This window comes from Hyla sarda, chromosome 3 (assembly GCF_029499605.1).
Source record: "Hyla sarda isolate aHylSar1 chromosome 3, aHylSar1.hap1, whole genome shotgun sequence".
In the NCBI taxonomy this organism is placed as follows: Eukaryota; Metazoa; Chordata; class Amphibia; order Anura; family Hylidae; genus Hyla; species Hyla sarda.
This window is the reverse complement of record NC_079191.1, coordinates 68,733,148-68,748,970: the sequence shown is the minus strand read 5'-3', so window position 1 is coordinate 68,748,970 and position 15,823 is coordinate 68,733,148. Positions and strand designations below refer to the sequence as shown.

At 41.7% G+C, this 15,823-nt stretch overlaps 1 protein-coding gene across 6 annotated transcripts in view; it reads left to right on the top strand.

Annotated features, from left to right (window-relative positions):
• HS1BP3 (HCLS1 binding protein 3) overlaps positions 1-15,823 on the top strand; it is a 269,176-nt gene that overhangs the window by 80,892 nt on the left and 172,461 nt on the right. For 5 of the 6 annotated variants that reach the window (XR_008890991.1, XR_008890990.1, XR_008890989.1 and 2 more), the window contains exons 5-6: positions 238-258; positions 10,763-10,932. Coding sequence is in view for 3 of the 6 variants with exons in the window: in XM_056564279.1 (XP_056420254.1) it covers positions 238-258; positions 10,763-10,932 (191 nt within the window). In the remaining 3 variants the exon portion in view is untranslated. The remainder of the gene's footprint in view (positions 1-237; positions 259-10,762; positions 10,933-15,823) is intronic. The other variant, XM_056564280.1, reaches the window with a different exon arrangement.

Genomic DNA, 15,823 nt, shown 5'->3' with positions numbered 1-15,823 from the left:
AGAATCCATGGGATGTTTATAAGCCGCTGCCAAGTTCCTCAGCAGATTTCATATTTCAGTGAAAGGATTTACTTCACACATAGCTGTATCTGTACAATTCCTCTATTTTCCTTCCTAGTTTAGGTTTTGCCAAGACTTATAGACGGTAAAGTGCATAAAACAATGTCCCATGAGTGTCTCAAAGGCTTGGTTATGTAACTGTTAATGGTTTACACATTTTTGGCTGTGTTCTTGCAGTGGTCCGGATGGCTGTAGTATGTAAGTATCTTTATTGTACTTGCGTTCATAAGGGGAGCACTGTTGTTTCATGTCGTGTGTTGTCTGGTGCACGTATAGGGAAGAAAGCGCAAACACCAGATGCCAAGATTCCACCTCCATAACAAAGTGTATATAGATAAATAAAACATTGATAAGTCGATTAAAAACTCTACTAATTAATCAAAATGGTTCCCATTTTTTCATGACCCCGTCCCCCTCCCCCCCAAAGGTCAATGTGGTCAGTATATGGGGGGAGGAGGTTTAAAAAAATATATATCCAAACTTATGCAATTATTTGATTCAAAATATGTACGGAAAACAATGTATAAAAAGTTCAAATAATATGGTGCATAATATAAGCAAACTATAAAAATATGTCTGCACAAATAATAAATGTGTCGTATTTCAAATTCAAGGAAAACCCAGCAGGGGAACAGAGTTGCCTCTTCCCACCTGGGAAATAGACCATAGAAATAGGAGATGTCGGCACTGGATGAAGGAGCCAGGAGATGTTATAGCATAAAATCAAGGTGGCTTTATTAGATGCAACGCATTTCGCTGCGCATGCGCAGCGAAACGCGTTGCATCTTATAAAGCCACCTTGATTTTATGCTACAACATCTCCTGGCTCCTTCATCCAGCGCCGACATCTCCTATTTCTACGGTTTGTCTCCTAGTTATCTCGCTCCAAGGAGGGCTGCGGATGAGGACATATATTCCCTCAGGCGCTTCACGTTGTTGTGTGTGTTCACACAACCAACTCTGGTAAGCGGTGTGGGATAGAAATTCCCCCCCCCCCCCCCCAAAGGCCTGATTTGCTGATTCCACACATGGAGCGCCTTCTGCTTTCCTTCTAGAGTTCTTTCCACCTGGGGCATTCTCCCTCTCTCTTCCATGTCTAAACACATGATAAGCAATTTGACCGTGTAGTAGGAGATGTCGGCGCTGGATGAAGGAACCAGGTGGAGTGCAGCATGAAATCAAGTAAGGTTTATTAGATGCAACGCGTTTCGATGCGCATGCGCAGCTTCATCAGGCATCATAGATCATAGAAAGGTCATCAGGCATCATAGATCAGCGAAACGCGTTGCATCTAATAAACTCAACTTGATTTTATGCTGCACTCCTCCTGGTTCCTTCATCCAGCGCCGACATCTCCTACTACACGGTCAAATTGCTTATCTACTGCCTCTGAGGAGGGCTGCGGATGAGGACACAAGCATCTACAGGCGCTTCCCATTGTTGTGTGTGTGCACACAACCAACTCTGGTAAGCGGCGTGGGATAGATCGTTTCCCTTTCTCTATGGGCCTGACCTGCTGATCCCGCACATGGAGCGCCTTCTGCTTTCCTTTTAGATCATGTCTAAACACATGGAAGAGAACTCTAATCCATAATAAGGCTCATTCTCCATGCTGGCTTCCATGGCCAAATATGCATTTCCTTATATATGTGACATGGCATTATGACTTCCCCATTGTCAGAGGTTCGGTGTTGCTGCATTTTCTATTCTGTATATCTGTGATCTGGTATCAGTGATCTGCTCTAATGTGGTGAAGAACAACACAGTGAATACATGTATCTGTAAAACAAATAAATGCTTTCTTTTAGTGTCTATTTTTTATTGCCTATAAAATTGTTTGTCCCACTTCTTAAAGGCGTTTCGGGAAAAATGTACTGATTGCCAATTCACAGAATAGGCCCTAAAGTGCTGATCAGCTGTTCTGCACATCTGTGGCGACAATATATAAACAAAGAATGGTGCCGGAAGCCTCAGCTCCTTACATTGTTTACTGGTAGCGCCAGGTCACTGTAGCGCAGCTCCCATTTATTTCTATGGGAACAGTGCTACACAATGTACTGAACCAAGGATTCCAGCTTGTATATTGTATACATCCCTGCCCCGAAGCTGTGCTGATCGGCTGGGTGCCAGTTGTCGGCACTGTGCCAATCAGCTACTGGTAACCTGTACTGAGGAAAACCCCTTTGAATACTGAATCAAAGGGGCTGTCAAATTACAGAATACCACTTTTATGTCAGAGGTCTTAGAGCACTCCGCTGACCCAAGACCCCTGACTCTGATGTTCAAATTCACTAATAGGGAATATAGATAGATTTTCCAAATAAAATAACCCCTAATCATCAAGGGTTTAGAAAAACCATTAGAAAAATAGTCTATTAGGAAATAGGGGCTCTCTCATCACAGACATCCCATTTTTAAAGGGGTGTTATCTCAATCAGCTGATCCAAAATCCTCGTTGTTGTCCATGTCCGATTGTCCACATTCCAACTGAGACATTCCATTTAATAGAGGGGGTTCAGGACATTTTTTTTTTGAAAGCAGCAGCAAACAGTTTAGCTTACTTTGGAGTACTTAGCATTAGATTGGCAGCCCATTGACTGCTTTGGGAAATGTTTAATACTGCTTTACCCCTATGGTGTGGTGTTTTTGTGGTTTAATTACTGCTGTCTACCAGTGGCATAATCTGGAATTTTATTTTCAGGGAACAGTTTTAAGAAAATAGAGATTAAAGTGATTATGCAGGATTATAAATACTACTTTCTAAAATATGCAAACTACTACTATTTTTTTTAAACACTCTTTTCCTCAGATTATGTGTAATATTACAACTTGGCTCTATTTACTTCAATGGCACTAAGCTGCAATACCACACACAACCTGCGGCACTGTTTCTTCAAGAAGGCAGTTGTGTTTTTTTTATCCCTGATATTCCCTCTAACCACAGCGGACAACCCCATTTAAAATGTAAGTTATTTAGGCTGATGTTATCAGGGTGGGCGAGGACCATTGTTACTGGCCCTCCCCAGCCTAAATAACGCCAGCCCGTTACCACCTAGGCCCAGGAGCGACATTTATGATGCTCTGGGCCTGTTGGTACCGGCTTTTTCCGGCACCCCTGTGGCGGTGGGTACCGGAGTAATAATTGGGGGTTAGCACTAGCTGTTTTTGTGGCTAATGCTAAGCCCCGGCTTAGTAATGGACTTCGTCTATAAGACAACTTTCACTACTAAGCCTGTCAAGTAAATAAATAAAAACACAACACGTTTAAAAAAAAAAATTATTCCAAATAAACACTCCCCCACAAGCCCTCGTTAATTATTAACATTAAACAAAGAAAAAACGCTGGGCATTGATGTAGTCCACCAAAGGAGTCCACAGGATACACAGATCTGAAATGAGAAGAAAAAAAACAAAACACTGTCACCCGCTCGCACATCTCCCACGCCGCACGGAGTTGTAGTCCTGCAGCGGGGGTAGGTGACAAGCTTGTCACTCTCCCGCACCGCACAACTACAACTCCCAGCATGTCCTTACTGTAAGGACATGCTGTAAGTTGTAGTTGTGCGGGCGAGTGACAAGCTTGTCACCTGCCCCCGCTGCAGAACTACAACTCCTAGCATGCCCTCACAGTAAGGACATACTGGGAGTTGTAGTCGTGAAGCACAGCGGGTCAAGCCAGGGAAGCGAGTGGTAATGTGCTCCACTCCCTGGCTCGGGGTGATAAGAAAATCACTGTAATTTCATATTTCAAATTTGAAATTACAGTGAACTCTGCGGTGCCGTAGCAAATGGAGCACGGGCTTACCTAACTCTGCAGCCGCCCGGGACTCCAGTAGCTGGGCCGGGAGATGTGCAGGAGCTGTCCCTCCCATCCCTCAGTGTGTACCGCAGTGCTGAGGGATGGCAGGGAAGGCTCCTGAACATCTCCCGGCCCAGCTGCTGGAGTCCCGGGCGGCTGCAGAGTTATGCCAGGCCGGGCTCCTTACCACAGCGCCGCGGAGTTAACCCCACTCCCTCAACCCCTCGGCTTTTTATTTTAATTTACCTCACCTGGCCGTGCTCCGGCAGGCTCAAGTCCAGGTTGCGGGTCTTCCGGGACTGCGGTGCCTGTAATGCATTGAAAGCATGCTGAGTGACAATCCCTGCTGGCTCCTCTTCTGTGCGGCGTAAGCGACGTCACCGGCGCTACGGCCACTTTAACCCACTGCAGCTGTAGAGCTGTTACGCCGCGCAGAAGAGGAACCAGCAGGGATCGTCACTCAGCATGCTTTCAGTGCTTTACAGGCACGGCAGTCCCGGAAGACCAGGAGCCTGAACCTGAGCCTGCCGGAGCGGCCGGGTGAGGTGGAAAAAAAAATCCGGGGAGAAAGGGGGAGAGCTGTGATAGATGTCTTCCCACACCGCCGCATAGTTTTTCAATCCCCTACTGTAATATCAAAGTTCCCGCTGGGTCCTGTGGTTGGCTGCTTGGTCCCGGCCAATCACGGGACTCAGCGGGAAATGTGAAATTACAGTAGGGGATAGAAAAACTCAGCAGCGCTGTGGTATGTTACCCTCACTTCTCCCACCCAAGCCTACGCTGCACATCTCCCGCCTGCTACAAGACTACAACTCCCAGCATGCCTTCACTGTATGCCAACAGGTAGCAGACAGATGGGAGATGTGCAGCGTGGGCGGGTGGAAGACAAGCTGGGTTGTAATGCAGTGTCCCTGTCTTTGTAAGGGAAGTGGGGAGAAAATATGACAGAGCCCAGGCGGCTGCAGAGTGATACCAGCCTGGGCTCCGTTATAGGGTTGTAATATATTTCCCGCTGGAGCTGTGATCACGGCTGCCAGCGGGAAATATAAAAATCTGCTCTCCAATGCCATTTTGTATGCCAGCTCTGCAGTTTTGGAGCAGTTGCAACTGCAAGGTGAAAAATGAAATTCACTTTCGTAAGCTCTTTTTTAGCTTTTTGCTTACAGCCAATAGTCACACAAAAATTTGCTTGGGTGCGTATCCAACTTTTTGTGTGACTTTTGTAAGCAAAAAAAGAGCTCTAAATCCCTTGATAAATGTCCCCTATTGGGTTTTCATTTGTTACCTTGGATTTAGTGCCAGCATTCATTATCAACTGGAAGCCTGAGTCAAGAATTAGAAGACATTTTGGGCCATTGTAATGGATGCTCTAAAGAAAATGTTAGAAATTGCAGATAATCCAGTCTGTGTGATTTATTTCCAGTGTGTGATCCTGACAAGGAAGCCTCCGGAGTGGGCACACATCTAAACAACGCGGGGAGCAGACAGAGTTCTTGGAATGTGTTATGATTCCAGTCTCCGCAGCCATCATCTGACAAGCACTTTTCCTAGTTGCTAAGATTAGAAAACACATAATGAGGACGTTTCGCTCCTTAGCAGGAAAGGTTCTTAAGTAAAGTTTACTATTGAGTTCTAGCACTTGAAAGCATTTAACCAGGTCATTTCAACTTCAGCAACAAAGAATGTTCTTCCATTTTGTGCATAGTTCTGCACTCAGTGTACATTAAAAGCAATCACTCTCCTCATGGTGTCATACACAATTGGCATCCCAAGGTGGATTCGTTGGATGTAAAGAAAGAAACAGAGTCCTTTTTTGTATGTAAAATAATACAAAAATGTGGATGTAGATCACAGGATGGATCAACCATTGTGTTTGGGCAAGATGATGTCCAGGAGACTGAATCTACTCATATGTATTGCAGAAAGGGGTCCCTGCTCTCTGTGAACTGTTTGTCTCATTCATGTCTGATTGACTATAGTCTCTTGTGTTTCGGTAGCTTGAAAGTAGCCAACTGGAAAAGCACCTTGGTTTTAGTAATAGCACTGCTATATTAATAGATATAATGGAAACACATTAGTGGGAGGTTGATGTAATGTGACCAAAAGCCTTTCATGTAGGGTAGTATGGGGTCTCATCTCCAAACTTTCTGAATGATCTGCAACTGTGCTTTGGAGGTAACAGAATTATATGTATGAGTGTTGCATGGCAAAGAAAGTATTTCAGGACTCTCTCCATATCTTATCTCCTATATGTAAAGAAAAATGGGGAACAGGATTGGTAATGGCGTAACCATCATCACCCCTTACCACTGTATTATGACTTTTTAATAATCTGTAACAGTTGGCTGGCTGAATACTCCTTAAAGGAAATCTGTCATTAGTTTCACCTGCACTAACCTGTCAGATGACACTTATGACAATGATAATTACCTGGTTCCATTCTCCCGCAATCTATCGCTTTATCTTCCGTTCTAGGGCTGACTTGGCGCATGGGCGGAGCTTAGTGATGTCACCGCTGCTGTTTGCTAGCAGCAGTACCCAGCAGAGAACAACAGTGGTGATGTCACTAAGCTCCGCCCATGCTCCAAATCTGCCCCGGAACTGAAGATATGACAGAAGATTGTGGGAGAACAAAGCACGGAACAGGACTAAGTAAGTATCATCGTTATCACTGATAACAGATTCAGTAGTTAAAGTGAGTATGAGAAACTTTTTAATATAGCTTATCGGACAACAATTCTTTCTCCTATTACCCCCCCCCCCCCCCCCAATAAACTGTCATCTACTCATCTACTCTAAAATTCAGCTCAATTCTGTCCTAACTTTATTAGACGGTCCTGCAGCTCATTGAGGGATCAAGTTACAGCTGCCCATACAAGTCTATTGAGGGAAAAGGAGAGAAATGTGGGTGGGGGGGGGGGGGGGAGTACCTGGAGGGACACATAGGCTGCAGAGGAGCAAGAAAGAGACACCTGTGTAAGTAAGAGATCTCAACCCAGAGCTATTCATAGCTTAGCCTGCTAACTACTGCTTTATCATGCTTTCCATGCTGATGCTGATTTTAAAGGGGTTATCTAGGAATAGAAACACTGAGATAATTTCTTTCAAAAAAACGCTCCCCATCTATCTCCAGGTCTGGTGTGGTATTACAACTTGGCTCCATTCACTTCAATGGAAATGAGCTGCCGAACCACTCCAAACCTGGAGACAGACAGGGAGCAGTTTTTGAAAAAAAAAAAATTTCTCTGTTTTTCTATTCCTGGATAATCCCTTTAAGGTTGTGCATGGAGACACAGAGGTGCAAGATCACGCCCTCTGTGTTTGTGTTGTATGGAAGACATCAGCTTTAGGAGAACTAAAAATTACAGAAGAAATCTGCTGAGAAATGCCATATACAAGTTATATGATGGTCAGACATAGCACTTCTCCTCATGTACACACATAGAGCAGCTTATCCTGAAAAGTCATCTGAAACGACAGGTACGCTTTAAGGTCATACCTATTGCTTTGGCCTTAGTTGGCATCTATTTTTTCTGATGTGGCTGATTGACAGTCTGTAACATAAAGGTAGCAGAAATATGTTTAAACACCAAAACTTGCCTACGCATTCACTTGTGAACAGACACCCCAGGGTGATCACCAGGTGCCAACACTGGTGCCAAGTAGACACTTAAATAAAAAAAAGGCTTTGACCTTGTCACATGTGTTAAAGCAATTTAGTACAATATCTTGAAACTGTTTATTACAATACATCACACCACTTAAGTTAAAATCTTCTTACTTAGCAGGAGGCAAGCATTACACTGAAAGTTACCTAAAACTAAATTAAAATCAGATTATAGATTGGACAGCACTGCGGTATAATAATGTGCTTATTAATCTGGTCTCAGGCCACAGTATGAGAGCTTCCATTAATCCTCTGTTCTGTAATCTGCTATCTGTACCCACTGCATACTAAATACATCTAAAAGTTTGTGCTAATTAAAGGGGTATTCCAGGAAAAAAAAAAAAAAATTATATATCAATTGGCTCCAGAAAGTTAAACAGATTTGTAAATTACTTCTATTAAAAAATCTTAATCCTTTCAGTACTTATGAGCTTCTGAAGTTAAGGTTGTTCTTTTCTGTCTAAGTCCTCTCTGATGACACCTGTCTCGGGAAACGCCCGGTTTAGAAGAGGTTTGCTATGGGGATTTGCTTCTAAACTGGGCGGTTCCCGAGACAGGTGTCATCAGAGAGCACTTAGACAGAAAAGAACAACCTTAACTTCAAAAGCTCATAAGTACTGAAAGGATTAAGATTTTGAAATAGAAGTAATTTACAAATCTGTTTAACTTTCTGGAGCCAGTTGATATATATAAAAAAAGTTTTTTACTGGAATACCCCTTTAATCAGCACAAACGTTTAGACCTATTTAGACCTTAACTTCAGAAGCTCATAAGTACTGAAAGGATTAAGATTTTTTTATAGAAGTAATTTAAAAATCTGGAGCCAATTGATATATATAAAAAAAAGTTTTTCCCTGGAATACTCCTTAAGTTAATAATAATAATATATCTTTATATGGGTTTAACTTCTTTATAGGGTTCTGACGAAGATCCCTGCCTGCAGCCACTACTAGAGGGAATTTCAAGCTTGATATAGACAAGACTGTGGAAATAAAACAGTAGAGCTGTGACCTCTGCATGTTGTGATATTATTCAGTGCAGCACTTTGGTTTTTAAAATAGAAAAAAGTTAGGTAAAACTAACAACTTTGTGCAGTGGTCCCTCAAGTTACAATATTAATCGGTTCTGGGACAACCATTGTATGTTGAGACCAGAACTCTGTGGCAAGATCGTACATATAAAAGTAAGAAAGATCTGCTGGGAGCTGTAAATCACTGTCTATGTCAGTGTTTCTCAAGCAGGGAGCCTCCAGCTATTGCAAAACTACAACTCCCAGCATGCCCGGACAGCCAAAGGCTGTCCGGGCGTGCTGGGAGTTGTAATTTTGCAACAGCTGGGGGCACCCTGCTTGGGAAACACTGGCCTATGTTGAGGACAGCAGCTTCTGCGGGGTCCTGTACAGTACACAATGTCCTAAAAAAGTAACATGGAGTTCAAAGGAGCAGGTAACCCTGGTACAGGTAAAGTATACAGAGCATGTAATACCTCCCTGTACTGTAGGGGGCGCTACCAGACATCAGTCAGTGCATACGCTTCAGTAATACAGGGGTTTTACCAGTAAAATGCCCATTCTGATTGGTCGGTTCTTCCAGCCATTGACATGTTTTGCAGACCTGGACTGTCTGTAGCATTGTATGTTGAGTCTGGTTTCAACTTACAATGGTCCAGAAAAGACCATTGTATGTTGAAAATATTGTATGTTGAGGCCATTGTAAGTTGAGGGATCACTGTATTGTTGAGTACAAGGTGATGTGTTGTATATAGTTTAACCTGTTAAATGGAGTTATACAGTGTTTGATAAAAAAAAAAAAAAACATATGCTGCTGAGGTGTGGTGGGAAATAGAAAAGAAAGCCATACTTACCTAGACCTGGGCCCCCACAGTTCCCACTCAGCTCTGTCCGGACCCTCAATCTTTTCTGTCCTTCTTGCTTCCGAGACGAGTGCTTAAAGGGGTACTCCACTGGAAAACTTTTTTTTTTTAATGAACAGGTGCCAGAAAGTTAAACAGATTTTTAACTTACTTCTATTTAAAAATCTTAATCCTTCTAGTACTTATCAGCTGCTGTATGCGCCACAGGAAGTTCTTTTCTTTTTGAATATCCTTTCTATCTGACCACAGTGCCCTCTGCTGACACATCTATCATTTTCGGAACTGTCCAGAGTAGGAGCAAATCCCCATAGCAAATCTATCCTGCTCTGGACAGTTCATAAAATGGACAGAGGTGTCAACAGAGAGCACATTGGTCAGACAGAAAGGAAATTCAAAAAGAAAAGAACTTCCTTTGGAGCATACAGCAGCTTATAAATACTAGAAGGATTAAGATTTTTCCAGTGGAGTACCTCTTTAAAGTGGGACCTGCCGCCTCAGCAGTGTCCCATCTCTGCTAATGATTGGCTAAGTAGGAAGGTCCAAGCACTCGGGTCAGAAGCAAGAAAAAGAGAGAAGATCAGTGGATTGACAAAGGCAAACAGGAGCTGTGGGCAAGGCTTGGGTAAGTAAGTTTTTTTTTTCTATTTCCCCCTCACCCCAGCAATATATAGGTGTTTTTGTGAAGAGGGGGATTATAAAATACTGTATAACGCCTTTAACACTATGTTTCATAAAGGGGTTATCCAGGAAAAAACTTTTTTTTATATATCAACTGGCTCCAAAAAGTTAAACAGTAAATTACTTCTATTAAAAAAATCTTAATCCTTTCAGTACTTTTTAGCTGCTGAAGTTGAGTTGTTATATTCTGTCTAAGTGCTCTCTGATGACATGTGTCTTGGGAACTGTCCAAAGTAGAAGCAAATCCCCATAGCAAACCTCTTCTACTCTGTGCAGTTCCTGAGACAAGCAGAGATGTCAGCAGAGAGCACTGTTGCCAGACAGAAAAGAACAACTCAACTTCAGCAGCTGATAATTATTGGAAGGATTAAGATTTTTTAATAGAAGTAATTTACAAATCTGTTTAACTTTCTGGAGCCAGTTGATATAAAAACAAAAGTTGTTTCCTGGAATACCCCTTTAAATCAGTTGTGGGCCTTTTATGGCAATTAGAATATTATATGCTCAAACTTTTGTGCTTATTCAACCAATAACTGACACCTATTGAAGTATATCTTATAGTAAACATATAGGGCTTGCTTCTTCTCATACCAGATCTTAGTGCCATATTTTGCGTATAGTTCTGTATTCTAATATATTCAGGAGTGAAGAAATCTCATGTCAATATGTTATGTCATGTATGTCAGGGAAAAGCGAATAAAGAAGAAATCCACAACTAAGAAAAGGGAAGACCACAAGTTACCTTCCAAGTCCACAGTGGATCTTTTTGATGATGAAGTTGATCCGGATGAAGAGTTGTTTAAAACAAATGCAAATAATTCAGCCAAAAGCAAGAAATCCTATAAGATGTCAGATGGTGAGTAAAGTATTAACCTGTTAAAGAAACAACAGAGAATATAAAACCGAGGCTTAGAAATATATTGTAGGTAAGATATTATATTTGCCTGGAGAGCTTCCTGTTTGTGTGTAGGTTTTGGTTGATTTTCGCATTGCTACCTTTATTTACAAGACCTTTTTATCTGACATTTCTGTTTGTGAATGTAGGTAGAGAAAAAACGACCCTTGAAATGGTGCTGCTGTGTCCTGTAAGAAATGGAGGCCAAACCAGAGATATATCAAAACACTGGAGTGGTTTATTGAAAGCATAAAATAATAAATTATATGGATGGTGCGTTTCAGGGGAGCCACCCCCTTCTTCAGATCAGTATCTGAAGAAGGGGTTGGCTCCCCCGAAACACGTCATCCATACCTTTTATTGCATTATGCTTTCAATAAACCACTCCAGTGTTTTCCAGTGTTTTGATATATCTCTGGTTTGACCTCCATTTCTTACTGGACACAGCAGCACCATTTCAAGGGTCGTTTTTTCTCTACCTACATTCGCTTGCCTCAGGATTGGATTACTCCTTCTCCTGGGACCCCGGGCATAGCAGCTGTTTCTCCATATATTGGTTACCCACAGTGGTGGGTTACATGCAAATTTCCTATTTGCTCAAGGTGAGTGGCCACTACCTAACGGCCATCCAAGCACGAAAACCCCCTTTTTTAATTCCTTAAAGGGTCTAAGTGGTAATACACGGGGCGCCTCCGTTGGTCTCTTTTTTCGTTTTTATTCACAGGTATTTCTGTTTGTGGAGCTGGATGTTCAGAGCTCTGTGGGCCTTTGTTTCTTCTCTCCTTTCTATTTCCCTTCTCTTTTTCTCTCTTGGTTTCCTTTCTCTCTCCTCTTTTTCCTTTTTTCTTTTGTTCATTCCTTCCCTTTTTCTTCCCGCTGCCTGCTTTCTTCTTCTCTTTCTTACCTCTTTATTTATTTATTTCCTCACTCTTTTCTTTCTTTCTTTTTTACTTTCTTTTCTTTTTTTAATCAGTTACATTTTAGTTGAATGTTCTATTAAAAAAAAAAACATTCTCAGCTCCCCCCCAATAGAGGTACAGACGAATATAAAAGGAGCACAAAAGATGCTCAAAGGAGTCCAACATGGTATAAAAGTATCCAGCAACAGTCCATACCTATGTATTGTCTCACATGTAGCACAGAGTGATTAAGAAGACCATAAACGTGTTCTCCAAATAAGATGTTTTAGAAGAAAACCAAGACCATCAATTCACATAAAAATAAAGCAAAGGACTACCCACAGGGATAAAAAAAACATGCCCTACCTTTTCTTTCCTCCTTCTTTCCTTTCCCCCCCCCCATCTCTTTTATTCCTATGCTCTTCCTCCACCTTTCTTACACAGACACGATTGTGCAACCTAAATGAAAAACATCTCCCCGATGAACACCCTGTCTTGTGTGAATAAGGATCTGTTCACATCTGTATTGGCAGCTCCTTTAGGATCCTGCATAGCAGATTTTGTCTTTTTTTAGTAGAAGAAATACTGCTGCCCATCAAAATGACAAACGCCTCGCCTCGCCTAATACTGACCCATACAGGCAATAGATGTCTCCTAGGAGAAAATTAGCAGGTAGCATGGTAATAATATATGTCAATGTGGTTTGTACTTTGCAATCATGAATCAGCAGCTGCATCAACCTGGTGCTCATAATTCTGCAGAAGACCTGTATACGAAAAAATATTCAGGTGCCCCATTTTATATTTTTAGAACCATGATGCATACAGCAGGTAGAAAGAGCCTATTTCCGTTTATTTATTGTGCCTACAGTGTACATCATTTTTTCAGAAACTGTTATGGTAACTACACCTTAACCCTTACAGCAGTGACACCAATCACATATGGGCTTTCCTGTACAGTACCTAATCCTGCCGTGCCGTGGAGACAAGGTGGTGGTACTGGCTGTTGTGAAATGTTATTCACACACAAATGGAAACTGACCTCATTCTTTGGAATACAGCATGGAAATAGTCATCACTTGCATTTCTACATCCATATAAACTTGACAATTGTCACCTAATTTTGAATGGAATGTCTACAAAAAGTGTTGGCAACTGCGACCATGCTTGTATTATGTTGTAACCTTTGCTGAGACTTGGAACTATCAAAGCACATGGTAACAGAATAAACATTTGGAGAAGAAAAGCCTCCGAGGGTGCATTCACGCCACCTTTTTGCAATACAGTTCCATGTACGTTTTCAATTTGAAAACCGTACGGAACCATATTGAAAACCGTATGCATTGACTTTCCATTGAAAACCGTATGCCAAAGAGGCATCCGGTTGCATCTGTTTGGCATCTTGTACGGTTTTGTCTGTTTTTTCCCGTACCCCTACTACGTTCTTTGGTCCTAGTGAAAAAACGTATTGAAACCGTATAAGTTTTTTTTTAACATAGGAGTCAATGGGAATCATATGTGCGTATGGTTCTATCCGGTTTGCACCATACGGTTTTTGGCTTTGCACATTTTTTTTCTTGTAATTTCAATCAAACACGTGAAATTTTATTCATAATGTAGTGAAAAGTTAACGTATATGTTTTTTTCTTAAAAAACTGATGCAACCGGACATCATTTTTCAAACCGTACATGGGTTTAAATTTGTACCCACGTTTTTTATACAGTTTAGTACAGTTTTGAGGAATCTGTTTTTCATCAAAAACCTGATAAAGGAAATGTATTGCAAAAACGTGGTGTGAATGCAGCCTGACATGAGGCATATGTGTCACTGCTTACCTCACTGGTCAATAAAGGATTGTGTTGGTTCAAATTGGACTTTCTAATCCATCGAGCATGCCCCCGACTAAAGGTCTTCTTCAGACCAGAAATGTGTTGGATGTCTGATTTTTATAATAAATATACTGTTACAACATATGGTAAATACAGTTCATGTTTAGGGGAACCAGCATCAATAGAAGATCCCGTTTCTGCAATTTTTCTTCTCCACTAGTAAATCGACTAGGAACCATAGACATTAGGTGGTCGTCATTTCCTTCTGAAATTAATATCCACCCATATTTTTCTTTCTTTTTTCTTTTTCCAATCTCTGTGACAGATCATAACATTGATAACAATGTTTTAGTATTGATAACTATTATTTGTGCGTAATAAATACAACATCGTCATTACTAGGACAGACAATACTTTATTCCCATGTTCCTGCCCACATAAGAGGTTAAATTATTCCAATCTTTTAATACATATTCATTTTTTTCCATGTACTATGGCAGACAGTGAGAAATAATTTCCTTTCTGCATCCACAACTTCCTACTTTACTTCAGACGATGGGTGGGGTTTTGGACGTTCCGTGGCTCATGGTTTAGTATTAGAGAACATGTAATCCCATATGTCATAACACAGTTGAGTTATGGGTCCCTCCATGGGTTTGCCGCCCTCCTGTATTGGGAGAGTAGCACAGTGCAGATGAGAAAATAACAGGAGGGTTATAGCTCCTCTTCACACTGGTATTTTTAACATAAATAATTTTCGGATCTGGTGTGTTTGCTCGTATGGTCGTACACTGCAGGATTTCTCTATTAACCATCGAAGCTAAATGAAAACAGAAATCATTTACAGGAAAAGTCTACTTAATAACAATAGGAGCTACAGAATAATAACATGTAGTACAATGCAGTACTAAATCCACAGAACCTGTATAGAAGTAGAATTAGTTGGATTCCCAACTAATCCAGTTTGTCTTTCCAGGGGATAAAGCAGTCGGCTACTAATTTCTGCAGGAAAAATAAAGAATGACATAGTGACCATTCAGATGGATGACCCTCTATGAAATACATAGTTACATAGTTGTTACGGTCAAAAAAGACATATGTCCATCAAGTTCAACCAGGGAATTGAATGGTGGGGTACATGGACAGCTTGAGTCAGCCATATTGGGAGCTGCTGTTTATTAATGGCTCTTTGGCTTGTACTGTTAGGTCTCAAGGATGGGGCCTCATTTATTGGGCCTTGATAGGGTACATGAGGGAACATCCTAAAGGGGTACTCTGCCCCAAGACATGTGCAGGTGCTTTGCCAGAGGCTCGTGACGTCACGACCAAGCCCTCTCAATGCAAGTCTATGACAGGGGGCATGACGGCCGTCATGCCCCTCCATTAGACTTGCATTGAGGGGGCTTGGCCATGATGTCACGGCCATGCCTGCTCGTGACATCATGGTCTCCGCCCCGCATCACCAGTCATCCGTCACGGAGCAAAGTTCGCTCCATGCACCGGATGTCTGGGGTGACGCAGCCAAGATTGCGGGCGTCCCAAGCGAATAGGGGATAAGATTTCTATGGGTGGAGTACTCCTGTAAGGGAAATATCTTTATAGAACAAGCTCTTTGTGGAGATTCAGCTTGACACTGTAAAGTGTAATTTTAGTGTTCTCTCTCTATCCCCACCCCTCTGTTTTAAAAGATTATTACCTATAGGGAGACTGTAAACTCCCCTATGTCCTCTCTCTTTCCATGTTGCTGCTGACATGATTTTACTCACTACAGTCTGCTGGTTAATATCTGGGAGAGGGGGCAGCTGCAGGATCAATCACCAATAGGGTTGCCACCTTTCTTGCAAAAATATACCGGTCATGATAATTTGCATAATTTAATTCTATATGCGTAACATCACAGGATACACATATGTGGGGGAAATTTTGTCCTATTCTGACCCCTAAAACTTTTTTTATTTCACCTTAAACGGGGATGTATGAGGCTCATTTTTGCGCCCAAATCTGTAGTTTTTAAGGGTACCATTTTTGTTTTGATGCACCTTTTTGATCGCTTTAGTTGCTAAGTACAACTTCCAGCATCCCCTGATACAGCCTGTGGCTCAGCAGCTGCCCCAAATGAAAACT